We start from the raw sequence: 27,937 nt of genomic DNA, 5'->3' as shown, positions 1-27,937 counted from the left end.
GGATCGCCCACCACAATTGCCCCATCACAGTCACGGGCAACACCCCCACCCCATGGTCCGACCACCACACCATCACCTTTAACATCCCCACCACTACAACCACATCCCACCCCCCTCCTCCCTTGCCTCCTGCCCTTACAAGGAGTGCCCGTCAACTGACCAAAGAAAGACTCCTACCCTTCTTACAGGGACCTGCCTTCACAGCCCCATTCTCCAACGACCCGGAAACTCTGGCAAAAAATTATGATACGGCCATCACAGCAGCAATCAATACCATCGCCCCACTTAAACTTCGGAAAACCAAACCCACTAGACACGCTAATGCGTGGTTCACCCAAGACCTTCTAAAACTACGCTCCGACAAACGGGCAGCATTAGCTCTTTGGCAAACATCACGGGATGAGAAAGACAAACTCAACTTCAAATCCCTTGCCATTAATTACAAGAAAGCCATCATTAAAGCCAAAGCTAAATCCTTCGAAGAGAGAATTACTAAGGCCAACTCGAACACCAAGGAAATGTTCGCCATTTTCAGGGAACTTGAGAACCCCACACCCACCCCCCAAAACTTCACTAAGGACAAAGAATGGTGTGACAACATCCAAACAGCCATGCGCAATAAGATCAGCTCTCTCCAAGCCAAAATCTTGAACACCAAACTAACACTCTCCACCCACACTACACCCTCCCCACCACCACTGCCCCCATCACCCACTGAGGCCCCACCCACCTTCTCGTTTAAAACCGTCCAAGAAAACGACATGATCAACATTATGAAAAACATAAAACCCTCCAATTGCAAAGGCGACCCCTGTCCTGCCTCCATCATCAAAGACTGCGCAGACACCTTGGCCCCCTTTCTAACAGCCTTCGTCAACACCTCCTTCACCACAGGGAGAGTCCCCGCCTGCCTAAAGGAAGCATGGGTCCGACCCCTCATAAAGAAACCCACACTTGACCCCACCTCCGCTAATAACTACCGCCCCATCACCACTGTCCCTTTCCTCCTCAAGATTCTAGACAAAGCAGCCTACCTGCAGGTCCAGCACTTCCTCGAAGAACAGAACCTCCTTGGACTGAGACAATCCGGCTTTCGCCCTAGGCATGGGACAGAGACCGCCCTACTCGACCTAAAAAAACAAATGGATGACGCAAGGGACCAAGGCAAACCTGTCTTGCTCCTTCTCCTGGATCTGTCGGCAGCTTTTGATCTTGTAGACCACGACATCCTCTGCCACCACCTCTCCTCCACAGCCAACTTCTCTCAAGAAGCCATTACATGGATCACCTCCTTCCTCCAAGGCAGGACCATGCAGGTCTTCTCTGACCTAGCCACTGCATCACCCTCTATCATGCTATGTGGGGTGCCCCAAGGCTCCTGCCTCTCCCCCACCCTCTACAACATCTTCACCCGCCCCCTCTTCCTCATCCTTGACGCCATGGGCATCTCTTACACCAACTACGCCGACGACACACAGATCCTTCTCACTCCGACAGGCGACTATGACACGGACTCTGCTACCCTTAACAACATCTACAACACAATTCAAATGTGGATGGCTATCAACGGCCTCTGCCTTAACTCCGACAAAACTGAGCTCCTACTCGTAGGCTCCCCTGACACCATCAAGAAACTTGACGCTCAGTTCAGCCATTTCACCATTGACTCAATCACGATCCCAGTACTTGACACGGTAAAAACACTAGGCGTCTACTTAGACTCCAATCTATCCATGACCAGACAAGTAAACGCCATTGCCTCCTCGGCCGCTTACCATGCAAAACTCCTTAACGCAATCAGACCTTATCTGTCAAAAGACACTTGCACTAACATAGCCAGGGCCATAACCGGCTCGCGACTTGATTACTGCAATATTCTTTTCCTTGGGACCTCCAACAAAAATCTTGAGAAGCTCCAAGTAATACAGAACAGTGCCCTATGCGCCGCACAAGGCATTGCCAAGAGAGAGCACATCACTGCTGCCAGAAAAGCTTCCCACTGGCTCCCCATAAAGGAGAGGATCCTATTCAAGGCTCTAAGCATCACCCACAAATGTGTCCATCTTGCCGCCCCAATGTACCTTTCCCAGAGGATCCACCTGGTCTCCTCCACAAGACCCACTAGATCACCCTATGCCAGCATGCTCTCAGTACCCAGGGTAAAAAGGACCAGAGCAGGGGGCTCCAGTTTCCCGTACCTCGCTGCCGTACACTGGAACACCCTCCCTAGCTCCCTGCGCTCTGAACCCTCACTGACCGCCTTTCAGAAAACCCTGAAAACGACCCTGTTCATCTAACAATTACATGGCCTAGCCCTCATAATTGTATTGTATGATGTATTATGTGGTATATCTGATCACAGGTCACTGCCTTACTGTAACCCAAGGCACAACCTGCTCACATTGTAACTAAGTCTTCCTTGCAAGTAACAGTGCCACAATGCCCCTGGGCTGCCTGCGCGCTATATAAATTTAATAAATAAATAAATAATGAGTATGGATGAATTCGAGAAAGATGGGATTTCTTTGTATCAGTTTTGTCCAATCCCATGTGGGGGGTGGATTGTAATAAAATATATAGGAGTGTTTTAACTGTTGTAAAAAATATATATACTCTGTCAATTTATGTGGTTCGGTGAGACTTGGATTAGTTTGACTATACAGAGTCATCTAGCCCCCTGCCTCGACGATTGTACAATAAACTTGCTTTATGTACATACATGCCCTCGTTCCTTAAGTGGTGGGCCTGCTTTGGGTTAAAGTTATTACAGGCCCATCCATACAAATCTTGAGCCCAAAGGACAGGAAAAGTGCATTTTTTTTAATGCCAGGTTTAAACAAGAATAAATCAAAAGAGATTAGGAAAAGTGAAACCTTAATTGATCCAACGGAGATTCAAACTAGCCACTAGAAAGAGAACCTAACACAGGAGGACCCAAGTGAAGACCCCCTGCATCCAATCCAGCAAGCAGGATAGTTCCACAAATCAGCGACTAACATAAGGAGGAGTCTGGCTATAAAAGTGGAGGCAGCTCACTCTGAACATGTCACAGTCGGGGACAGCTTCCCTTTACTTTTCTCCAGAAGCTGGTGCATGAAGAGGAGCTGCATCCTGAAGGAGGAGAAGTTGTAACCTGGGTGAAGGAGCCTGGACTATCCTGGAGCACTGTCTGCCTGGAAGAAACTGAATGGTCCAGGGAGAAGGAGGGTACCCCAAGAGCACAACCCAAGCCAAAAAGGTGGAAGAGCTGACCTACCTGGGAAGAGGCTAAGACAAAACCTGGACAATACCCTGGTAGAGTGACCAGGACAGAAGCAAGATCCCCGAAGAGAAGAGGGTCAAACCAAGAACCCTATAGAGACACTAGGGGCAAAAGCAAAGATCCCCTTAAGAGGAGAGGGGCAAAGTAAAAGGAAAGAGAAAATCGCAGAGAAAAGGACCACCAAGTAGGAAATGAGAAAGGGCCCGAAGTCTGAGGCCATTCTGTTCGCCACATCCCCACACCTCGGAGTCGGTCAAATCCAGCTCAAACCCAAGGAACAAACTTTTCCAATTGACGGCATAACAGGTTGCTTTGACCTGTCCAGTGCATAATGGCCACCATAGGCTACTTTATGTGGCTTTGTAGTGCCAGCGCATTGGCCAAGGGCCATCTTCTAGCAAGGGCGCTAATGGGCATGGTCAGAGGCCATAACTAGTGGAGTGGCATTTCCTAGGGCATGGCCAAAGGCTCTTTCCTGGTTAAAGTGACCACTGGACCACCTACCCTGTGGCATCAACAGGGATTTTGGGAGTGGACAGGATATGGCCAAAGGCCATGCCACAGTGAAGTGGTGTGGAGCATGGCCGCCATGAGAGTGGTGACCACATATTGCTTGAAGGTGTCCACTAATGCTCTTGGTACCTGGGCTTTCTGCATAACTGTGCATGGCTTATATCAGGTGTCGAGATGCCAGGATAACCCTGTTTGTTTTTTCTCCCCCTTCCTCCACCCCCATTCTCTGCCAGGGCATCTTAGTTTGTGACCGTGAAGAAGATCAAACCAGTGAGAAAAGAAACTACTAGCAAATGGGGTTTTCCTACATTTAAGATACATTTGACCCTACTGTCATGTAACCATCGCCATTTCCTTTTTTTTTTTTACATTTCATACCACAAGTGGTTTGCAAATCACGAGTGGTTTCGGGTAGCATGGTTTTAATTTTTGTAGTAATGCCAATTGGCCAGTCTGAATCTTCCTTGGAAGTCTGAGTCCTGGGATTCGACCATGGAAGTAAAGGTGTCTGCGCTAGTATTTTCTTCCAAGTTTTAAGTCAGCTTGAGTTAGTGGGGGTGTTACCAGCAGACACACCAAGTACAATGTCAATTATTCATAAGATCAGATTTCTAAAAAGGACACACAGTGTATCAGAGGTTACGTTAAGCACTGTTTAAACAGCCATGGTGCCCAACACGGAAGCATGAGAGAACCAATTGCTTACCTGTGTAACTCACTTGGCACCTTGACTTGAGGAAGCGTTGGTAAAAAGGCACTTAATGGCAGGGGCCTGCAACCTGCGGCTTTCCTTATGTTTTGCACTACTCCCATGATCCCTCACAAATTGACAAGCTTGGCTAGGGCTGGTGGGAGTAGGCTAGTCCTCACTGCCTGGCCAGCCAAATGTTCCATTCTCACGGTGTCACAATGAGCGTCTCCAGAAGATACAAACTTCCATATATGGCTCTCCCGGCCAACAGCAGACCAATCACGTGTATTTTCCACCCGCAAAAACCTCAGCCACAACTGACCAGTTTATCTACTGTTGACTGGCAACGCTTTAAGTGTTCCCCAATACCACCTGTAGACCCTCGTGAACCAAGGACCATGAAGAGGTTGTTGAGCAGTCTGGTATGTGGTGGTTATAAAGGCACAGCGGAGTAGCAGAACCTGAGCATGGAATGCGGATATATATATCTCTTTCTTTTTTTTTAATAGACTGTACTTGCAAACCTTCCACCTTTCCAGAAAAGGGCAATGTTCCCGCCCAAGAAAATGACACACAGGAACACAACATTTGTCAATAGCACCATTTTCTGTATTGTAGTGCAGGAGCTCCTTTTTTACCCGTTTCCACTCGCCCTCCCACTCCTTCTCCCCATGTTGATATATACAAAAATCAATAACGATACACAAGCCACATTAAAAAATGTACAAACCGAGCCATCTTTTCAAAATAACATTAATATTAGCAAAACATATCCCGCCCAGTTGCATAATTGGGCTTGGAGCATAATAACAAGATAGCACAAAGCTCAAATGACACATAAGAGGACACACACATTACAATTGGCACATTAGGCATACGGGTCATTGTTTTTGGTGGGGTATACGCATACTGCATGCAACTAGAAATGCAACTCTGGCTTATAAGGTCATTATATACTGATCTTGGACGCATGACAGTGGTTTCCATCAAAGATACTTAGAGACTTTTTTAAAGTTGGCCACCGCGCTTAGCACCTTTCAGACGATTTCTACAAAACCTGAGAACATTGCATTTTCCCTTATTTCCCTCCACCCCCAAAACATTTTATAAAAATATTTTTGAACATAGTTTCTCTCTAGTTTAGTTGTGCAATTTCCATGCACATTGGAAACCCCTGGTTTGACGCTGCGGGTTTAAGCCACTGAAAAACGCCCACTGCAAAAAGAGCAGCCAACCAGCAACATTCTTTGCATTTCAAGGCCACATGTTTCATGCTTTACGTGCACTTGGATTTAGACAGGTTTCCTTTGGAAGCTCTGAACCAGGGTAACTTTAGTAAATAGAATCGAGGCACAATGATGATTGTCAAATGCTGCAATACTGGCTTGCTTTTTGAAAAACTTGATTTTATGCACATCTGTTTGATATAATATCTAAATGGAATGTTACTGGTGCACAGATGTTTGTGGGACAAACTTTGAAGGAACTGCAACGTGAAACCAAATTGATTTTAAGTGTTCCTTAATCCCTTTCAAATAAAATGTCTTCAATCCGCTTTTCCACTTACCAGTGCAATCAGTGACTTCATTCCATTACTGTATCTTCTATCCCGGTTAGCCTTTTTTTTAGCCTGTTTTCCCTTTCCCTTCTACTCTTCACCCACAGACTGCAGTCTGATCTTTAGCAAGGGCACACTATACCACTTTCCGGAGGAGCCTAAATGTTCTGCGACTACTAAGGTAGTGTTGTGGAGTACAAAAGCTCATTAAGGTAACACGACGTGGGATGAACTAGCAACTACATACACTGAGCAGAATCGTGGCCAATACGAAACCCGCCTCATCAGAGACCCAACACGGAGATCGCCAGTGATCAGAAAAAGAGGGGCATAGACTAGCCACAAAACCTGAAAAGGGTACATGGCTTCGGCACTTAAGGAGGTAATGTGTATAATTATAATTGGTTATTTGGAACGCATTTACCGGGGATCAAACCTGTGTTGCTCTGCATCGTCTTGCTTCCAAGACGAGCGCCTTGCCCCTGAGCTATCCTACCAAGACCAAATGTGTTGACAAACTGTTATGCAGCTGAGGAGCTGTTGCAAGATACAAAGAAGTATTTTCCTGCAACTATATAAATAAACCATCATATTATATCGGGTGTCGTCATCCGAAGAATTTACCGTTCTGAGAAGGTACTTCATGAACACAGGATGCCACTGGTGAATGAACTAAACAGGCACCCAAGTAGGAGACTATATTAATCAGAGAGGAATCTTGAAAAGCCAATGCCGCAGATGCATTTCCATACCCGGAAAATCACTGGTTAAGATGATGCATCCTGAGGATTCAAAGAGGAATCTCTATAATATACGCGGCATCCACGGGAACCAATGGGGATTCTCAAAGAAGAAAGAAAAGCTCTTCAGCTAGCAAGCAGGCCTCACCAGCAAGAACCTACGAGTAGGCCGAACGACAAACTCACAAGACCATCCCCTGGAGTGGTCACTAGCCAGTCCCTGAGCCAGCCAAACCACATTCAACCGAGCACAAAATGTCTTCCGGTGGCACATCTCTGTAATACATGTCCACAAAAACCTCTCAGTGTTAAAGGGCCTGTAGTGAATGAACAGGAACAGCAGCATTGTCTTGTGTTTCATTGACGATTAGTGGCAATCCGGAAACAAATGTATGGCCCATACTCCACAGGCACAGCCATGGAAGTAAACAGCCCTGCCTTTTGTGTATAGAGACCCAGGCGGTCAACATGGGAGCAGGACATCTTCTTAATCGGCCTGACCAACTTCAGCCAAGTCCATCACCCTCAAAACATACAATGACACTTTTGTTTCATTCATTAACGCATGAATACAGCGTATTGTAGAGAAATAACAGTCTCCGCGATCTTCCACTTCCCACCTACGGATCTTCCCAGGGTACCTCTGACAACATTTTTGAGGATTGAGGGTGGGGGAGGGAGGGACACAGACTACCGATACAAATCGGTGCACTAAATACGCATAAGCAACTATATGAGCTTTAGATATCTGAAATACAAATAATGCTCCAGTTTCATGTAGTGGTTAATATTGGTGTATAACTTGTGCCTTAGCAATCACAATTATTGCAGATCAGAGGCAGAGGAAAAGAAAGTGATTTTGCCCAGGTTCACACAATTCTGGTCAAGTGAGGATTAGATCTCTGGTCTCCAGCTTGCAAAACCAGTAGTTAAGCCTCATAAAACATCTCCTCTGTTGTCCTTACACAGACACTGTGATGCTCTCCATATCCCAAGGTGTGCTTCTTTAGGGAAGCAACAAAAACTAGGCTGGACTTCAGTCAAGAAAGGATGACAAAGAGTCATCCTACGAACCACCCGTAATTGTTGGTGCAAGGTTGACTAAAGCAGAATCGTTCCCAACAGATTCTCTGCGGAAGCATAGCTGGCGAAAAGCCACCATCCATGTCTGCTATCAATGGGGGAGTCAGAGGGGAGAGTCCTGGTGTTGCCGCACTGTAAACTGCAACAGGTGCACCTCCAGAGCTTAAAACATGAGCCCTCCGTGTCAGTGTAAAGAGTAGCATTAGGGCAGGAAACTACAAAAACCCAAGACGACATGACCTAGTCACCCGATCCTCCAAATCTGCCATTGATTTGCTACTCCTCTCCTTGTACCCATTGCTCCAGCACGCTTACCATTCTCTGTTCCCCCCCTTCCATTCCTTTTCTCTTCTTGCCCTTCTTAACTGAAACTCCAGACACACTGATATTAAAAATATCAGTACTATCCCTGCTTTTAAATCTGCCCTTAAACTCCACCTGCTCTCCCTAAAAGGGGACCTGGCCTTAACCCAACATATTTCCCTCCACCCCCCTTGATTTTCTTCTCTTCCTTGGCTGTACATTCTGTATTTTCAATTGGAGATTATTTTATTAATATCTGTCCCTAGAGCACGCATCCAATGAAGTCAGCCTATGGTTTCCAGAGTCAGTGTTCTTACTCCAAACCACCATCAGCTCAATTGGAACACGACCTACTGGAAAGCCCCCTGCAAAGGGATTGCTCCGCTCTTGACTGCCGTCCTCCTCTACAGCGTTTATGGTCGACGCGCTCACCTTGTTCAATAAAATACGAATACAATCAAGCGGAGGAGGAGCAAGAGACACCACAAAGCACAGCGGAGGTGAGAGACGCACCACGCAGTAGAGTGCAACGACACTAAGCACGCAGCACAGCGGCGGAGTGGGACTCAGCATGGTGGAGTCAGCCTCACAGTCCACAGAAGAGCCTTTTCTCTGGGATGGTACACATTTGGCGGATTTAGATTTAAATAAGGACAGTGAATCAAATTTCATTGAGATTCCCCATTGCAAGGTTCAAGGAAATAAACTTAGGGGTCCTCCACCCTGGACATTGCAACCTGGAAAACGGAATGGATGAATGGAACTGTGGTATTTGTTGTAACGATATTGTATGGGTCGATATTTTATCGGATATATACAGCCACTAGTTGTCAAAGATTTTCACAAGACGTAAGAATATTTCTCACAGGGGCATATGGCATAATCAACATTGGAGCTTTGAAAAGATAAATGTAACTTTCCGCCTAAGCACTACAGTTAGGGGTTCAAAGCAGTGCACATGACAGCGGGCTGACAAACCCTAAAATCAAAGCCGGGGCTATAGTTACTGGTGTGAAAGTCTCGTGAGCTAACCAGTCTCTTAGTGGGGAAAAACGTATTCTCTGCTGTTTCCCAGAGTTCCTTTCTCTTATTAACAAAAGTCAGGACATTGCACACATACTAAAAGAAACGGTCCTGCTGATGTTGGAAGCTTGCGTAAAAATAAAAGTAACACTGCCCCACAGAGCAGGGCATCTCTAAAAGAAATGTGGAACAAAAGGCGGACATTCTTTCATGAACGCCTGGCTCAGCTACGCCAGAATTTTTGGTTGTTGTCTGAAGAGGTTGACCTAAACATGAGCCATTTGTAAATCTGACCGTTTCTTAAGAGCTGTCCTCTCGCCATGCCATCACAAATCACTCGGCACATTGAGCCTCTGCTCCGAAGCAGCCTTGGGAGGCGACAGGCTCCAGTCCCAGCATGCAAACCAGTTCCTGTACTGTTCATGTCACTCCCCACCCCACTCCGCCACGCCCACCTTCCCTTGGGGCCTGGCACAGAGACAGCTGCGCTACCACACCCTATCCTGGTGCCGCTGCAGCGCCGACCTCTAAACTTGGCAAAGGGAGATGGCGTTGGGAAAGCAAGTAAAAAAAAAAAGCTTTATTAGAAGAAGTTGAATGTTGGCTACACATCCTCCTCTATTATGCCGCAAGGACGTTTCTTTTGGTTGCAGTAAACAAGCCCTTTGCGTACATTTTGTATTTAGGTACAGGTGGCACATACTACCAGATTGGCCTCTCAATTTTGGAAGACCTTCGCCTCTTCCATTCAATTGGATTTAAAACCGTTTAACCCTTCATTGACTGCACCCATGGGATATAGTGGGCTGCCTTACAATCACTGTACTGGCAGTGTACCAAAGGCAGGCAGTGCCCGAGTGGTAACTTGCAGCACAGACCACAAACCACAGGCTCTTCTGTGAAGTGTTAATGGTGCTTAGAGAGTCCACCTCGATGGCGCTCCATTTCACAGCATCCCAGGATGCTTTGCAACTTAAATGAACACAAATGTGTACATCTCCACACTGCATCGACTGTATGCACACCTGCTGCATAAAATATGAAGTTGAATGAGGAAAGATTTGAACATGAACAAGTTGAGCATTCCAAACGTTCTGTACGATAGTCACCCAGTTGGGCATAATTGACAACATTGAAATGTTAACATCATTTCAATCATAAAAGCCGACCATATGGCACAAGCTCCAGTTAAGCAAGCAGAACGCATTGCAAGGATAAGCCCAACCTTACTTCTTACCCAGAGCTCCCGTGGCCACCCGGTCACCTTTGGTCCATTCTCCTGCGGTCCTTTGAAGCAGGGGTATTGCTAGGTCTGGAAAAGATCTGGGGCTACGCTAATGTTGGGAGTGTCGAGACTCGGGGCTAGCTAGCCTTTTGGTTGTAGCCCCTGAGATTCTATCCGGTGCTACCGCTAAAAGACCAGGGGCTATAGCCCGCTAAGCGCCCCCCACCCGCTAGCAACGCCTCTGCTTGGAAGGAGGCATTTGCTTGAAGGATGCTGGGAGCTGGCACGTTTTCTAGGCAGGGACATCCTTGTGCTTAGGGCCCACTTCCGGTGTTGGCCTGCTCTAATAGATAATCTCAATGCACACTTTTCTAGGTCTGGGGTCAAGATGAAAGTTTTCATGTTACCCCATCACTGAAAGTCCTGTCCCTGCACCAGACCCTCTGGGCTCACAACCAAGGTGTAACGCAGAAATTGTACTGAACTAATAACTTTTTAAAAAAAGGTCATAAGGTGTTTTTGTAGAGAGGAATGTACAAAGAAAAACGGCCTGAGCCGGCAATTTAGCCTAAAGATCAAAAAACACTCTTCGATGGATGGTGGCTCTAAACATTCCTTTACTTGCTAGTTCGGAGGCTGGCAGAAAGCACACAGGGCACCAGTAATGCGTGCAGATGTGTATTTTCCAATAGCACATACCTGGGTTTCTCTTTTACTGGAAGAGATTCCTAGAGTTGGAAGAGGCCAGCTATCCTCGGCACCGGGTGCATTGTGGGTAATGATCCTCTGCCTTGCAGCCACAAGTCTCGAGGAGTGGTTAATGGATAATCTGGATGTCATCCTGACTAGATCCTCTGCCTTGCAGCCACACGTCTCCGGGAGTGGTGATGGGTAATCTGGATGTCATCCTGACTAGATCCTCTGCCTTGCAGCCACACGTCTTCGGGAGTGTGGTGATGGGTAATCTGGATGTCATCCTGACTAGATCCTCTGCCTTGCAGCCACACGTCTCCGGGAGTGGTGATGGGTAATCTGGATGTCATCCTGACTAGATCCTCTGCCTTGCAGCCACACGTCTCCAGGAGTGTGGTGGGTAATCTGGATGTCATCCTGACTATATCCTCTGCCCTAGATCCTCTGCCTTGCAGCCACAAGTCTCGGAATGGTAGCAGCAGATCCCACCGACAGTATGGCAATCCAACCACACAGCCCTGACTGACCATAGGAGGCCTGGAGTGCTGTACCTTTTACCCTTCCCATCTAATCACAAATAGGATTGCATTGGCCAATTGTGGAGGCACATCTTTTTGTTAAGATGTGAAACATATGTGGTCTACGATTTGTTTTACAAAACATCTGAGCAAAATTACTTATGAAGGGGAGCAATTCAACAGTAGTGAGGACAATGCTGGGTTTTTCACGCTTGTTAGCACTGTAATAGGGGTTATTACCCAACTCAATTTGAGACCCATAAAAATGTAGGGTTGAGTCAGCCCTGCTGGGGGTTTAACCCGGTAAATGTAGGTTGCACAAAGCACTCAGATGCAAGCGCTTAACTCCCTGAGCTATCTCACTGGTGTGGATTCCCTGGACTTCAACCAGCTTTCAAAACAGGTTTCACCGAATTCCAGTCTCAGGGAAACAGGCTGCGGTTTCAAATCACACCAAATGGAAACGAATGCAAATGACCGTCTTTGGCGACACGTTTCACTGGCACTTCGCATGCTGGGGTGCATACTTATACAATGGGGGCGGGGGGTGGGGGGAGAGGAACACAGAATGTAAAGTGCTTTTGGCTGAAAGGTCTGGACAGGCTGAAGGGGTCACAGATAACGAGGAGGCCGCTGTTGGGTCAGTGTAGTAAAGGGCAGACTGGTGTAATGTCAGAGAACACGGACTGACATGCATACCCCGGAGCTAAGTGAGTGATTCGGGAGGCATCCAAGCAGGGGCAGCTGTGGAAGCCGCAGGCCCCCAGGCAGCAAATACAACATTTGATGCCACGTGCGCCCCTAGTCATGCGCCAAGGGGGGTGGGGGGGGGGCACATTTTTCAATAGGCACGGCAGGCGCCCAATTGTTATTAAATGCGGTCTGCTCCGGAGCACATGTAACTTCAATTGGCCGCCTGCCGCGCGTTCTCCCACCACACCAGATCAGGGGAGACCTTGAACACTCCCCCAAGCTGGCGTGGGCCTAATGGCAGGGCGCCCCGGGAGGCTGCCCGGCCTGCCCTGCCTTAAGGCCGGCTCTGCGTGCTAGGCATGCACTTTAATAGAGAAAGCACTGCAAAGCACACAGCTCAACGTCTTCAATGCCCAACATGGTAAGGCTTCGGGATTTTGGAATACAAAGCATATTTGTATGAGAAATGAGCACTGCGGAGAAAGGGCTGCAAAATCATAGATGAAACAGCACGTCCATCGAGTTTAGAAAACGCCCAGTGAGTGAGTACTAAGAAGTCAGTCCAGGAGTCCTTCATGAGACCAGCAGGCACCCCCTCTTTTTCCGTTCTTGTGAACAGAGGGCCCTACACACTCATCTGCAGGGGCCAATAATACAGCAGGTGTGAGATGGGGACCCGGCAACTAGGAGGGGGGGGGGGGTATAAGAGAAATGGAGTTTCGTGATCAGCACCTGCACAAACAATGTAGGGAAATCATGTTCCAGTTTAGGTGCAGTGAAGTAAGGCAGGGATCGGATCTCGCCCTTTCCAACACTGAGTGCAGTGTAAGGAAAGAGGTGGCCGGCCTTACCTCAAGTCCTGAGAGAGCTCATTAACACTAGTCACATCCTTAACACTGCTGGCAAATGTGAAATTAAAGCTTCCTCTAACATAAACATGCATATATCATATGTACAGTCATATACAATTCAGCTATAACGTATTTAAACGTAATAATAATGATAGTGTTGCGTATTTGGTATAATGAAAAAATACAACAGTAGGACCATAAAATCAAAATGGCCGCCATGGCGGGGTACGTGTTTGCAGTCGTTACTGATGGACTCCTCTTGAGGGTTGGAGGTTGTAGAATGAATGTTGGCACTCAAATGTCTCCCTGCAGAAGTTCTGGGTGAAAAACACTTTTTTTAAAAACAAAAGATGATTTACAGCGGCTGCAACAAAAGAGAAAATGGTCCTCATTGTTGCAGGGCCAGGCCTCAGTCTAAAGGTTGCTGTATATCTGTACAGCAAAACACTTCCTCTAAAACCCAGTCCCTAAAATGGTCCTTTGAAAAATATACAAATAAATAAACTGGAAATGGAAAAAGTAATGTACAACTTAACAAAATATGTTTTAGTGTATGGGGACTTCATGGGGGTAACAAGCAGCCTTTGTGATCAAGTTGCGATACAATTGGAATGGACCCACCTTCCAGTTTTATATTCTGCGTACCCGAGACAGAGTTCGAAGGTAAAACTTGGCACGCAAACATATTGGCACAAAGGTACAGCCTCACCTTTAAAGACATGGCAGTATAATAAGAGGTGTGGGCTGTCCGGGTACATGGACTCCCCTTTCTGCTCTAGCTGCATCGTCTCCTTATGAGAATACAGTCCTGATCCGGGTGCTTCCAAGAACAAGCCCATCGCTATTGCTCCCTTCACTGTCTGTCAAGAATTGCAATGAGCAAAGAGGGGCAGGGAGCCCCCTCCCCCATTCTGGTGTCAAGGTAAGGGAGCGCTCTTGGCAGGGGGAAGTGGAAAGTATCGAAAAGGACGCCCCCTGCCACTCAACTCAAAGTGCTTTAAGACCATGCCAGTGGCAGTTAGGCACTACACAAATGTCACATAACATTATAAAAAGGGGGTCACTTTGCTTTGTTCCAGTTGTCTGCACACCATATCCCTGGTGATACCTGAGCAGGAGGCAGAATAATTCAACATAACGACATATAATTACAAAATAAAACTTGCAACTTGGCAAATACAGTCTGACGCCTGGGCACTCAATTACTACACGCAGAGTTCATGTTTCTTTTTTACAAAAGTCTTTTCTCACCCACCCCAACCCCCCCCCCAAACACCCGCCCCCACGGTATGGATTGTCCTAGGCCACTGTCCTGATAAAAAGCAAAACATATTTCGGTCTTTCAAAACCCAAATACTATAGGAATGTTCTTTCCTCCTGCGACGGGGTCCACCCACCAGGCAGGAGTAACATGTAACACTTGCTACTGGTCTCCCAGTATGAAAATCCGAGTGATGGCCATCCCACTGCTACACGTCACCCTTGCTGGGACACAGGAGAAACCGTATTCTTCATTCTCAAATTACTGATCGGTAGATCCTTCAAGAGACCCGAGCCTGGGGGCAGCAAGATCTTCATGGATTCCTTCCACTGGACTCTTTCACCCACGGTTCTTCTGCTGTTCCCAATGACAATCCAAGGCTAAAGAGAGCGATATCCATGAAGCCGATGCAAAGGTGGTCCATCGCTCGTCCTCGCTACAATGGAAATGCCACGAAAGAGGGTAGGTTTGCTTTGTACATGGACTTCTTTTGAAAATCCTTGTGCTTACAAATTCGCGCATTACTTGTTCCTTTGGTTGTCCATCAGAAAAAGGCACATGGTTGGCTTAAAAAACAGAGAATACATTTAAAAAAAGAAAGCTTAAAGGAGTTTAAAAGGCAGCTTAACCTGATGGTGTTCATCTCCACATTAGCTGTGGTGCTCTGAAATGAAGCAGATAGTGGGATAACAATGCAGCGCTGCTTCAGGTAACGGAGAACTCGGCGGGACCACAGTAAGACTACGATTGCATCTCCTGGTAACTTTGGCTGTCCACTATGAGCTAGATCTGAAACCAACACGCAGTCACAAAGGGAAATCCTTATGTTGTGCTGAATAAGGTTATAGATCCTGCAGTCACAACGTCCAAGCCAACAAGGCCGGGTACTATCATGCCGTCACATCGTCCAAGCCAACAAGGCCGGGTACTATCATGCCGTCACATCGCCCAAGCCAACAAGGCCGGGTATTATCAAAACCATCATTTTTTAGCTACAAATTCAGTAATCTCTGGGGTTGGGCAGGCTCTCCCGGAGACATCTGAGCTGCTCTTCCCCAAGCTTGATCTTTTCCTCCAGTTCCCTCTGTTCTATAATGAGAGCAGACTTCATCTTTACAAAATGGTGGTAGTCCAGGAGCTGGTCGGCAGTCAGATATCTGGAGACTGTGTCATGCACCACTTTCTCGCGGCGGTCCACGTGCTCCTTCAGTTCCTTGGCCTCTTCCAGCTGCTCCGCCAGCTGCCTCTTCTTCTCTATTAACACGAGCTGCAGGGACATGAATGGAAACAGTTGATATCATAGTGCTTCAGGTAACAGTGCGATTACAAGTCTTCAATTTACATGTATATAATAAAAAAAGGAGACAGACCATCCAAATCAATACAACAGCTTTGAAGGAGTTCCCTGCCTAATCTTGGTGTCAATAACGGGGTGGGCAAAGGGGTTGCGGGAAGCCCTAAACTAGATCCAGAGACGGTCTAAGAGGAATCCTTACACCACAACTGGGTCCCTGCACGAAGGCAGGGCGCAATCATATTCACCAAGCCCATCGACCTACTAGAGAAGCTAGGTCCCAAAGAGGACAGGGACATGCCAAACCACAAACCTTCTACCATGGGTAGCTGCACCAAGGGGGGTAGCCACAAGGGGGCCTCCTGCCTCAAACCTCATTAGCCTTTCATTGGTTCTTCACAGGGGTAATTACTGGGACACACCTAATCCCATTTATCATGCTGATAACCAGGTCCATAATAGGAAGATCCTCAGGTGCCACCACCATAATAAGGGCATAAACCAAACCCTTGAAGAAACTCCCTTCCCAACAGGGGAACACACTGGGAGAACCATACAAGCTCCCTAGTTAGACTCAAATGTCTGGCATATGGAGCAGGGGCTCTGCCTTGAAGAAAACATTGTTGGGGGAGGGGGGGGACAGAGGTTTGTTGGAGTGAAGGAGGCAGGCAATCAGTGAAATGGATAGTTGGGAGGTGCTTGGGGCAAGTGAGCAAAGGAGTTTGAGAACAAATATACATAAGGGGAAATGAGTTGTTGTCAGGACACAAACGGCGTGTGAAGGGTAAAATCGAATTGAGAACATCTACAAAGGGAGCGGGCAGAACAAGGGAAACAAATGACGAAGAAGAAGGTGGGAAACAGATGTCCCTGGAAAGGAGGGTCTGGAGGTTCCAGCAGAACAGGTAGTTCCAGGATAGACTCTCAAGTGTGTGGAAGGAGGTATACGTCAAAGCAAGCTCACTAGGGTGCAGGGGGTGTACCATAGGCAGGCCCAGAGAGAGAGTTCCCTGGGGAGACCGAGGAAATAGAGCAGAGACTGCTCAGCAGATAGGCAACTCCCTGAGCAAAGCGGAGACTGAAAATTGCCAAACCTAAACCCGAGAGGGGGACCAGAAACCCCATGACCTGTTAAAAGACCTTGATTTGATCAATTAGACAGTGCATTTGAGCAATTGTGATCGGTGGGTCGCATTTTGCGGAATGCTTAAAGAGGTGGCATTGTACATAATATTTCATTTAAAACATTTAAGTAATTATACGTGTCATCTTTTAAAACGAGCATTAGGCCACCTGCAAATATTTCAATTAGCTCCCAAAAAGAACTCTGAGGGAAGCCATTTTAGAACGGCTCTTTTTCCATCTTCTGCAACCTTCACAAAGCGAGATTATGCTGCAAGCCCTGACACTGTTCAGCGGGGGTTACTTCCTGGCTGAAAGCATATCCAGGGCCAGGTTGCATCACTGCACTACAGAGTAAGCAATGGAATTGGAAATGGAATCCCTATTAAGGTGAATCCCTATCGCAAAGAGCTTCAGATGGAGAAAAAAGGGACAATTTCAGGGACATAACGTGGGCCTGTAATTACTTTACGGTCAGAACTGGTCTCAACTGAACAACGCGAGCCTTTTAATTACCAATCTATTATTGACAGAGAGGCATAGATTCGTTCTAAAATTTAGAGCTTTGTTTTGGGGGGTGACAGAGATATTTACATGGGGTCGAATGCTATTTTTTCAAAAGTACCACCCTCGATTACTTCACTGTTTTAAATAAAAATGACACTACCTATTCAAAGAGTGCAAGCTAAACAAAAATGCAAATAACAAACTGTCCTTACGACCCATGGAGTTGGATCTTGTTATAGGCGCCACCTACGTGGTCTCTAGCATAGTGCCGTGAGAAAAGGCCCAGGCAGAAATAAATGGCGTGTTGGTGGGGGATCAAGACCCACAAAGAAGTGCTTGTTTCAAGCCAGCGGTACAAGACCGGTAACCCCCAGAGGAGCCCAAGTGTCACCTTTGGGAATCTCAATGATTCCCAAGTTTCATGCATCCTTTGGCAGGCTCCCGAAGAAGGCACTGTACTCTTACACCCGTGTCTTCCTTGCTGGAGATGGCATTCACCTGCTGAGACGCAGAGCTGCCACAAGACACAGTCTACCGAGTGCCAGGCATTACTCTGCATATTGGCCCTCCACCACATGGTAAATCACAACTGGCCAGCAGGAAACCCTGATGAGGAAAGAGGCTTGCTGAGGGCCCAGGACACTCCCACTCCCACCCAAAGGATTGGGTAACTACTCTTTCTATGCTGAAGGACCCGTCTTCCATTTTAGACCAATCATTGTTGCTTCTGAAGGATATACCATCTGGCAGCAAAGCCATTCCACTATTGGCCAGCTGTTAAGGATATGGAAGTCATATAGACTAATGTCTGAATGTCCATGGACACCTTACGTTCTCCTTCATTCTGACCCACAGCATCCCGCTTAGTGCCATAAGGCTCTTGCCTAAATTATATTATCATACAGCACTCTTGGATGCATCCTACACAGTGTGCGCGTAACTGTTGACTTTCTTCGACTATTTCTTTCCTATTAAAGAGTTGTATGGCTGCTTTGTGGAGTGTGGAAATGCCCCCTACAGTGGTAACGATACAGCACTTTAATGCCAATAGACCCACACGGTTTGCTTTTCCCTCCCCCCCAAGTGGTTCAATACCTTCTCCTCTGGGGAGGTCTCTGGATCCAGGCTGTTGAGGGCATTCTCCACCCTGGCCAGGCGCCCGGAGAGAGAGAGAAGCAAGTTGACCACTTTGTCCAGGTCGCCAATGAACATCCGATACTTGTCCAGCTCGTTCGGCTTGCACACTGTCCGCACCAGTGTCTCCACCTCTTCCCCCAAGGACGTGTTGGCACCAATGTCTTCCAAGAGACCACGCTGGGCTTCTTGCAGCACAGACAACTTTTTGCTGATGCTCTCGATAAGTTGCAGCTATGGAATGTTGGAGAACAGTGAAATCCAGAATGAATTGTATAAAATAAGAAAAACAAGAAAAAAGTGACTAAAAATAAAAGAAAAGCAATAGAAATGCGAACAGCAATGAGAAATGACAGAATTGAAAAAAACAAAGAAAAGGGAGGAAAAACAAAACAATTATGGTCTTCAATTAGAAGAAAAGAGCATACAAGACAGTTTAGAAATGGAAAAAATGCAGCTTTAAACAGATGATTGGGCAACTTTTGGAAAAAATTCGCAAAAATAATTTGATCAAGGTAGCTCATGCTTTTTTTGGAAAGGATGAATTAACAAAGTGCTACATGCTTATTTCAATCTACACTCTATCAAGCAGGCTGCTTCTTGACCTCAATGTTAAGTAGCAGGTGTGGGCAAAGGGTGCAAAACTGAGGCATACCTTCTTTTCAGCCAACTCTGCATCCATTTCTTCCCCCTCCGAGTCCTCCTCGGACACTTCTGGCAGCTCCTTCATCTTGTTCAGCAGCTCTGCTTTCCCAGCCGAGGTGTTGTAGTAGGCAGAGTATGAGGTCGGGCTGACCGACCCGCCCGGAGGTGGCGGCGGCGAGATCGGCTGAAACTCATACCTGCAAGAACAAACATGAGACACGTTGACGATCCATCTTCTCCCGGGTAGGATGGAGCACGGGACTAGCGAGCTACTGCGAGTCCCCTTACGTTGCGCGGACAGGGTTAAAATGAACATGTGAAGATTATACCAGAGGCCAACTGAAAGGAAATTTGTCAAAGCAGGATTTCTGGATCCAAACGGATGCACCACACTTTTGCACTCTTCTCTGAATTCCCTACACCTGAGGAATTACTGCGGCACAGCGGGTGGTTTTGACCATGTACAAGTCCTTTTTTATTGTCGCACCTTCCCAAACACATAATGTGAGTGATCACCATGTTTGACAGAGGATTCTTCGAAGTGCACTGCTGACCATTTGCCAATGCTAGCAGTCTAGTGGATTCCACGAGCCCTACTAGGAGACTAGGTTAAGGGGGGCATTTCCAGAAAATAAGCTTTAGTGAATGAGTATAGCTCCAATTGGAACATCGAGAGCGCCACCTGTGAGAGAACTCTGAGGTGGTGGAAGAGACCTTAGGCACATCTTGCTAAAAGAGACTATAAACCTGTCCTGGCTAGAACACAGAGGACATTTTGGAACCGATGTCATGGTGTTTCTGTGGTGGTACTTGTTGCATGTATACTGTATGAACACAGGTTTTCTCTGATCTCTAACAGATATTGGAATGGAACTTCAGGTGTAAGCAGGACAGCCCTGTGTCAAATGTTTAATATTTTGTCAGATTCACATTTTACCATACAAATATAAACCTTAAAATACAATATGCCATTAAACATTTCTACAGAACATTCAAAGAATAAAAAAGTGCAACATACATTACAAATAGTTAGATAATACCAGCAGATTTCATAACTCTATTGTCCCTCCCCGTTTAATCGCAGAATTCAAAATACTCATAATTAGTATTAATAGTCCCTCCTTTCGCAAAACAGCCTCATTAACCCTAGAGTTGAAGCTCCCAATATTGAACAGGGTCAATGTGAGTTTTGCTACACAGATGTCACGTGGAGGCCTGATACTGCACGTGACCATGCAGTGGGGAGAGGGGCACAGACTGTGGGAATCTGCTAATAACCCACGCAATCCCCCCCTGAAGCAAGGAAGGATACGAGGGGATCCTCTTTCCATGCTATGTGATAACCCTGAGAAAACATTCCATTGCAGAGAGCCGCGTGCACAAACAAGCACAGTGCCCAAAATTGTGCAACCAAGAGCTAGAATCTTGTCAAAGGGACACAATCATTTACAGCAGGTTAAGTCCTACAGTCAAGAAATCATCATTAATAGGTTGTACCAATTATTAATAGTCCTACTCTCTCCCAATGCCCCATCTAGCAGCAGTGCACGGTGTAAGTAGCATTACCAACATAACCCGCATGTGTACACATCGCATAGCGGATATGCAGGGGGTATACAGAGGAATTCAGGTTCGACTAAAAAGACCTCCCTTTCCATAAAAAATGCAAAACGTGTGGCGGATCAACTGATAAGACCATTTACAAGTCGGAAGGACATTTCTGAAACGTAGATATTCTGGTAAGGATAGTGAATAAATATTAGTATTGGTTGGTTGTAAGAATTTTCTGACTGAAACAAAGCTCTCCTTCGTCTGAGCGACAGCTGTTGTTGGATACCCTGGGTGTCGCTCTAGAGATGTTCCTCTTTGGCATGGATTTGTGGGCAAATTAGCATTTTAGCCTAACAGGAATGTAGATTGTACAGCATCATGACGTGTTGAAGGGAAGAAGTGATTTGCTTTTAGTAGAATTTCAGTCAGTGCACTGGTAGAATAAAGGGAAAGGGGTTTTCAGTGGATTCAAGAAGGTGCACAGATGAAGAGAACCATGGGGAACCAAGAACTCGACTTTTGATGAGTTAGTGTTAACCCGGGAGGAAGAGATGAGTTTGGAAAATTGTGACCAATTCTGCCAGGATTTGAGTGTTAGGATTAAGAGAAGGAACATGTGGTGACTTCGGAAAAGGTGGAAATGGTTGGAGACTACATATTGAAATGTCTCGGTGTCAAGATGGCCTCCACAGAAGACACTTCAAGAGAATGGCACTTGGTAGAGGTACTGATTCCAGATCAAAGTGTTGGGTTCCTTTGGCAACCATGCTGGATTTTCTCTGCGTTTTTAGACAATGGTTTGCTTCCTCATGTCAAGGCTCGGAGTCTCTTTGGGATCATTTTCTGGTTGGATTTACTTTTGAACTATTTTGTCCCCCTTTCAGGCTGAGAAGTAAATCTGTTTTGGGCCTCCTGGTTCAGTTTGGGGGCAGTTTTTCCCCATTTATTCCTGGATTTGTGTTGCCTTCCCTCTTCCCATATTTGGCTATTGGGCCTATTTTCCAGCCTCCCTCCCAGGCCCCTCCACCGTTCTCCACCATTTTATGAGATCTACGATTCCTAGATCTCACATGGCTCCCATCTCGATTGATTTCCTTTTGGTTCTGGCGTCAACGAGCGCTTGTTTCATTTCCCCCTTCCCCAGCAGGGATTTCGAAGTGTTTCCTTACAATTCAGCAATCTGTGTTGGGGAAGTTAGGACTTGTCATCAAATATCCCCCTGGCAAAGAAATGACACCATAAACCAATTGAGTAGTAACTTTAAGGTAGTGCAATACTAGCACATCCATGTTAAAAGGTCTATTAAAAAAAAAAAAAACACACTCCTGTCCATGTCAAAAACATAAGGAAAGTGTAGAAGAATGAGCGGTTGGACCTTTCTCGGTCAATAAGGGTGAGCAGATCACCCACAATTTGTCTCAAAACTATGGAGGGTCTGTGGCTGGATTACTATATTTGGAGTAGGCTATTCTGCTCTGTGGGGGTTAGACAAGATGTTGGAGGAATGCCTATCCCTAGGCTTGCCATTGACTTGCAGGTTTTACTATGGTCAACAGTTTTTAGGCCAGTCAGTTGTAAAGTCTACAGAGAAACTCACTTAGGTGGTAATTGTGAAAGATGGGCAACAAAGGTGGCACAACATCATTAATGGCTACATTTACCAGGGATCTAAACTGCCATGACAAAAAAAAAACGATTTGATCGGACAGCCCCAGGACTTGTGGGGTGAAGGTGTAGGACTTACTGCCCTCCACCCACATATTTATGACATTTATATATAAGCCATTTGGTAAAATGAGACACATTTTTAGGGTGTGTGACAAGTTACCTGTTCAGTAATATTCTTTTTGGAGCTTGTATCGGTTTAGAATCACATGCTATTCATTTTCCATCATCTAGTAGTTGGCCTTGAGTACTCAAAGTTGTTTTTCCCAAAGTAAAAGTAAACATCGACAGAGGTGTGCCTGTCACGCTATACCTACACTGTGTGCCTGGACCCACAATGACCATCAGGGCTTACGCCCACAGATTAATAGTTTTCCATGTGCATATCTTTTTGGGAGCAGGTGTGATCCCCTATTTCAGGCATTTGTTTTTATTGTAGTGCCTACTTTAACCTTGTGTCCCAACTCAGGGAAGTTGAGTGGGCACATGTGATTTTAAACAGATACAAGCTCAAGAAAGACAATCACTGGGTAAGTAACGTTTGTCTTCTGGGACTTGTGAATCCATGTATCCATTGCATATGAATCTGGACTAGTGGGCAGGGAATGATGTTGGTAGCAGGTGTGTAGTTGGCACAGCTGTTAACAAATTGTGCAGTACTGCCTGGCCCGCCTGCAAATCTCCCTTTGTTTGTGTATCCAAACAGTAGTATTTGGTGAATCTATGAACAGAGTTTCATGTTTCGGCTTCACAAATGAGGTCAAGATAAAGATTGGCCATGAATGCAATATGCTCTGTATCGAGTGTTGTGCCTGGTTTAAGAAGCAATGGTTACTCTTGCACTAATGTGTAGTACTCCTGTATGCAGAATACAATCCTTCTAGCAATGGTAGATTCTAGCAATGGCAGATTCAGTGACAGGGAACCCCTGCTGTCCTGGTGCAAACGAAACCAAGAATGGGCTTGCTTTTATCATGTTTTTGGTGAGGTCTATGTAGACCAGGACTTCCCTGTGTACATTTAGTGTGTCTAAAGGTTTCGGCCCTTGACTGAGGTGTCTGGATAAAAGCTGGTAGCTCCATAGACTGTCGCAAGGAACTTCGCTATGAATTTTGCTGCAAGCCTAGGATGTGTCCAAAAGTCCACATTGCCCTTGTGTATGGCTATGGACAGTTATCTGCCAACTGAACCTGCAGCTCACTCGGCCTTCTTTGAAGCAATTGCAATAAAGACCACCACCTTGTAAGAAAGGTAGCCGAGTGAAATCTTACCAACCTGCTCAAATTGTTTTATCATGACAGGTCCTCCATAGTGCGTTGCCATTAATCCTTCTGCGTAACCAGATGCAGAATTCGGGCACTTAGATTTGCTGCAATAGATCCAGATTTAGAGTTCTGCATCTCTGACAATTACGTTTAAGTGCTGACGAGCTTAGCTCCCACTCGTGTCTCTGCTGTACTTTTCTGCCGTGCGTGTCTGCAAGGCAGTTTTGCATCCTGGGCACGTGTTGCCTTTGAAGCCAAACCCCCTTCTTATTGGACCAGTGCTACATTTTCTGGCCAGGTTGGGATGGGGATAGGGAATTTATGCCCGCCCCCAGTTTGTTTGTCTGAATGGCTTCGAGCGGTAAAATATGGATGTGCAACAGATTAATGAGCATTCCACTTGACTTGGGCTGGGAGTGTGTAGGAGTGTGCTCCGTCTACTGTCACTTGTACCGAACGGCTTGTAAATGGTCATCCTTCTAGCATTTAACGGATTCCATCAATGCAAAGCTTCCATGATCATCTTTGATCCCACCACTAGATCTTCCAAGCCTCTCCATTGCCTGCGATCACTGTGTGCTGAGCCATTGTCCCCAGTGGTCTCCTGTGCAGTCTTGCCTGGGCTATAATGAAAATACAAGAGGCCATCATACCCAGTAGCTTCATGGTCTGCCACACTGTTGCTGACATTAATGGCCGATAAGAAGGAACACTTGCCTGGAAAGCATGCACTCTTGCATGCGATGCGAAAGCAAATGCTTCCTGTGTTTATAGCCACTACCAGAAACCTGAGCGGAAACCAACTTTGATTTTGGGACATTCATTGACAAGGACAATTGGTGAAAAAGTGAGATCATCTTTTGGGTGGGCTCGCAGCACTGCTTGGCGCTGTGCCCAGCTATGAGCTAGTTGTGTAAGTAGCGATAGTTGTGTATCCCTTCTCTGCATAACTGGGAAGCCACTATGGCTAGTACTTCTGTGAACACACGTGGTGCCAATGTTACCCCAAAACTTTATATTGGTAGCAAGAGCCGCCCACCTTGAGCCTGAGATACTGTGTGTTTTGGGCCAGGGAAACTACGCATCTTTAATGATGAGTTATTTATATAGCGCTTTCGCCAAAGTGCTATACATAGAGAACATATTTAGATACAATTATCACCCAACCGAAGTTGGTACTCATTTATCGACCTCTGAAGAATGAAAGGCTCAGTTGGCCTTGCTGGGATTCGAGCCTGCGACCTTCAGATCAAGCACTCATTGCAGCAGCGAGCGCTTTACCCCTCCGAGCTATCTTACTAGTCTTTTAATGTCTAGTTGTCATATAACACCTTTTGTTGAGTAACTTGGTTATTCTTTGCAACTTATTCATTCTGACCTCTGCACCGTTGACTGATGACTGACTGGACCATTAGGATTTGTTAGGGATGAGAAAATAAGTAGAGAACATTCCTGTATCCCTCTCTACTGGGGTTACATTTTCTATGCCCCTGCTTTTGTAGCAGAGCCAATCCTTCGGCTTCTGGTGGTAGGTGGTGCCGTGGCTCAGGCAGTGTCTTCCTTGGTGGTATGTTGTATGAGCAGGTGTTGATTCTCATACAGTAACCTTCTCCTGTAGCCATCATTTCAAAGTGGTTCAATCTGCTTCTACTAGAGCTGCGTGGGAGAAAATATTCTATGGGTAGTCATTGTTTCAGTGCAGAGCCGCCGCTAGTGGGCGCACTACTTGAAGGACCCTGTTTTTTGGTGTCTCTAATGGCCATAATGGGATTGGTCTAGGTGGTAAATAGGTTTGGTTGGTGGCCATGTCCCTGGGGTGAACTTAGCACCCGGATAGGTTTGATTACACCCAGGTGTAGTCTGTGCTCGAAAACCTCTGCTGGTTTTGCCTGCTCCCTGATGGGAGAAACCCTGTCCTAACAGTTGTCCTGGGGCCTTCAAGTTGAAGAGTGTACAGCGAGGTAGCAAATTATAAAGACAAGTGCAAAGTCATGCATTTACGGCAGGCAGGGGTGGACTGGGAACCAAAAAAGAGGAAATAATTGTAACAGTGGCCCCATTTTACACCTTTTCAGCAAGCCCAAACCTTTCCCTATGAGAACATTTGGAAATAAAATAAGTTACAACACAAAAGAGACCCAGCGTCCATAGACCTACCGGCAAATCTCCAGAGTTCCCTATAGGCCAGTCCACCCCTGACTAAGCAGAAAGAGTGAAATAGCACGGGGGGCTATGAGACTAGAGACGAGTCTAATTCTAATGGTTGTTAAATATTTTAAGGCATGGGAGGTTGTGCACCTCAGTAGGTACCATTTAGGGTAGGTGTTTTTACCTACCACCTAGTTATTTTGCCTTTTTAAGACCTTAAACAGGAATGCCTTTAATTGTACATACTATAATATGGTGCACCAAACTACATGCACATGTCTTAATGCCTGTAATTATAGTTTCTATTACGTATCTGTTCTTTGCTCCCAATTCTGTGGTGCCATTAGTTCTTCCCTTTGTCACTGGACCACAAATTAATTTTAGTTTTCCTATGCCTTACGTAAAGCACCCTTTGTAAGGTCTGCTCCGTCCTCCTATTCCCTATATAGAGGTTGTTCCAGTCATATCTATCTACTTGCAGTCATCTTGTTCAAGAAAATAATTCCATACAAAGCCCACATGATACAGAAACAATGCTGAAGCTCGTTTGCAAGTCGCGGACAAGAGAGAACCTGGGGCCGATTAACATGGAAGCAACACAGGCCCAGTCTTCACTAATGGTCGTGGAGGAAGAAGTATGGATCAAACACTTTACCAACCTCTTCTCGACAAAGTCCAAGGCCCTCTGGCTATAAACCCATGGAATATTCAAGTGGAAAGAGAAGACATCATGGAGCGCATTGGGAAGGCCAGCTTTTCCAGAGCCCCAGGCCCAGATGGGCTCACAAATGCTACATTGAAAAAGACCCAGATAAGTGGGCATCTTCATTCTCTACTCTTTACCCATATCCTAAAGACAAGGATGGTGCCCCCGTCCTCAACGCTGTCAATAACAATTCCTATATTTAAGAAGGGCAATAGGGTCGACCCAAAAGAACTATCATCCTATTGCCCTTCTCGACGTGATCGGAAAGATCTTCGCGTCTATAGTACTTCAATCCCGGTCCGAGTGGACCAAGGCGATGGGAAAATCTGACATGGTCCAGACAGGATTCACGAAGGGGATGGGAACAAATATCAATCTCCTCCAACATTCTAAAGGGCACGGAACGGTCGAAAAAGAAACATCTACTTGTGGTTCATAGATTTCGCCCAGGATTTCGACAGCATCAACCAGAACTTCTTGTGGTCTTAACTGGAGAGATCAGTGTGTCCTGGAGATATTTTAGAGGTGTGAGAAACCTGACAGTGTTCTCCCCCTACTCCCCTGAGATCCTCCAGTCAGGTGGCCAGGGAAGGGCCACTGCTTTTGGATCCCGACCCTGGGGGTGGACAAGCAAGGGAGGATCACCTGGGTGGAGGATAACATCTGAGGGCAAAACATGGTATCCCCCCTTCTCCAAGTCTACCTCAAAATCCTTTTCCTCAGCTTTCATGGGGTATTTCAAAACGCTTTCCATCTCCCCCTGCCCATTTCCAACAAATACTGGGACAAGGAAGAGGCAACCGGGAGTAAGGAAGATTTCCCATAGGAACATGGGGAGTGTAAGGGAAACCGGCTGTACAAAGAACAAACTGTCCCACTGACAGAGTCAGCCAGAGACAGGCATTTACTAATTATCAATCACACCTGACTCCAACTATAGAAGGTGTGGTATTTTTCAAGAGGAAAAAGCGAGCTGGGGACGTTGTCTGGACCAGAGAAGCCAAGGAGTAAAGAGCAGCAGGATCTATGGCCCCGAGGAGAATGGCGTGCCGAGATGCTCTGCCGGTGTTTGTGAGGGGCTGCAGTGTGGCTAGGGAGCCGTGCTCCAGGGAGCTGGAGCGAAGCACAATGCAGGCTGCTATTGGCGGTTGGAACATTGCTCGCTCCCTTGGGACCTGTGCCGGCCCAAAGGGTGTCTGAAGGGCAGGTGGTGAGACCCTGACCTCAGACCTGCACAACCAGAAGGATCCGCTTGTCAACGCGCTGCTGCTCGGATGAGTCTCTTAAAAGTAAGAGAGCAAGTGAGAGAGAGACTGAGGAGCATGCGGCTGACTGAAGCAGAGCAGGCGAAAGGAATGCATAAATTGGCACGGAATGGAAAAGAGGAAAGAAATGAAAGGAATCGGTGAAGCAATATAGAATGAAAGAAGAATGACAAGATCAAGAGAAAGTAACAAAGCAAGAAAATCAGAGCCACAGGGGCGCA

The 27,937-nt window shown here is 46.4% G+C and overlaps 1 protein-coding gene across 5 annotated transcripts in view; it reads right to left on the bottom strand.

The window, feature by feature from the left end:
- Positions 1 to 5,053: 5,053 nt before the first annotated feature.
- The window catches only part of SHROOM4 (shroom family member 4), a 678,783-nt gene continuing 655,899 nt past the window's right edge, over positions 5,054 to 27,937 (bottom strand). For all 5 annotated transcript variants that reach the window (XM_069648657.1, XM_069648654.1, XM_069648655.1 and 2 more), the window contains 3 exons: positions 19,127 to 19,313; positions 18,433 to 18,705; positions 5,054 to 15,681 (listed from right to left, as the gene is read on the bottom strand). In XM_069648657.1, coding sequence (XP_069504758.1) covers positions 15,415 to 15,681; positions 18,433 to 18,705; positions 19,127 to 19,313 — 727 coding nt within the window. In that variant the 3' untranslated portion in view covers positions 5,054 to 15,414. The remainder of the gene's footprint in view (positions 15,682 to 18,432; positions 18,706 to 19,126; positions 19,314 to 27,937) is intronic.

The sequence above is a fragment of the Ambystoma mexicanum genome, chromosome 2q (genome assembly GCF_040938575.1).
Source record: "Ambystoma mexicanum isolate Mex_15411 chromosome 2q, UKY_AmexF1_1, whole genome shotgun sequence".
Classification (NCBI taxonomy): domain Eukaryota; kingdom Metazoa; phylum Chordata; class Amphibia; order Caudata; family Ambystomatidae; genus Ambystoma; species Ambystoma mexicanum.
Note: the sequence above shows the minus strand (reverse complement) of the source record. Positions and strands in the feature narration are given on the sequence as shown.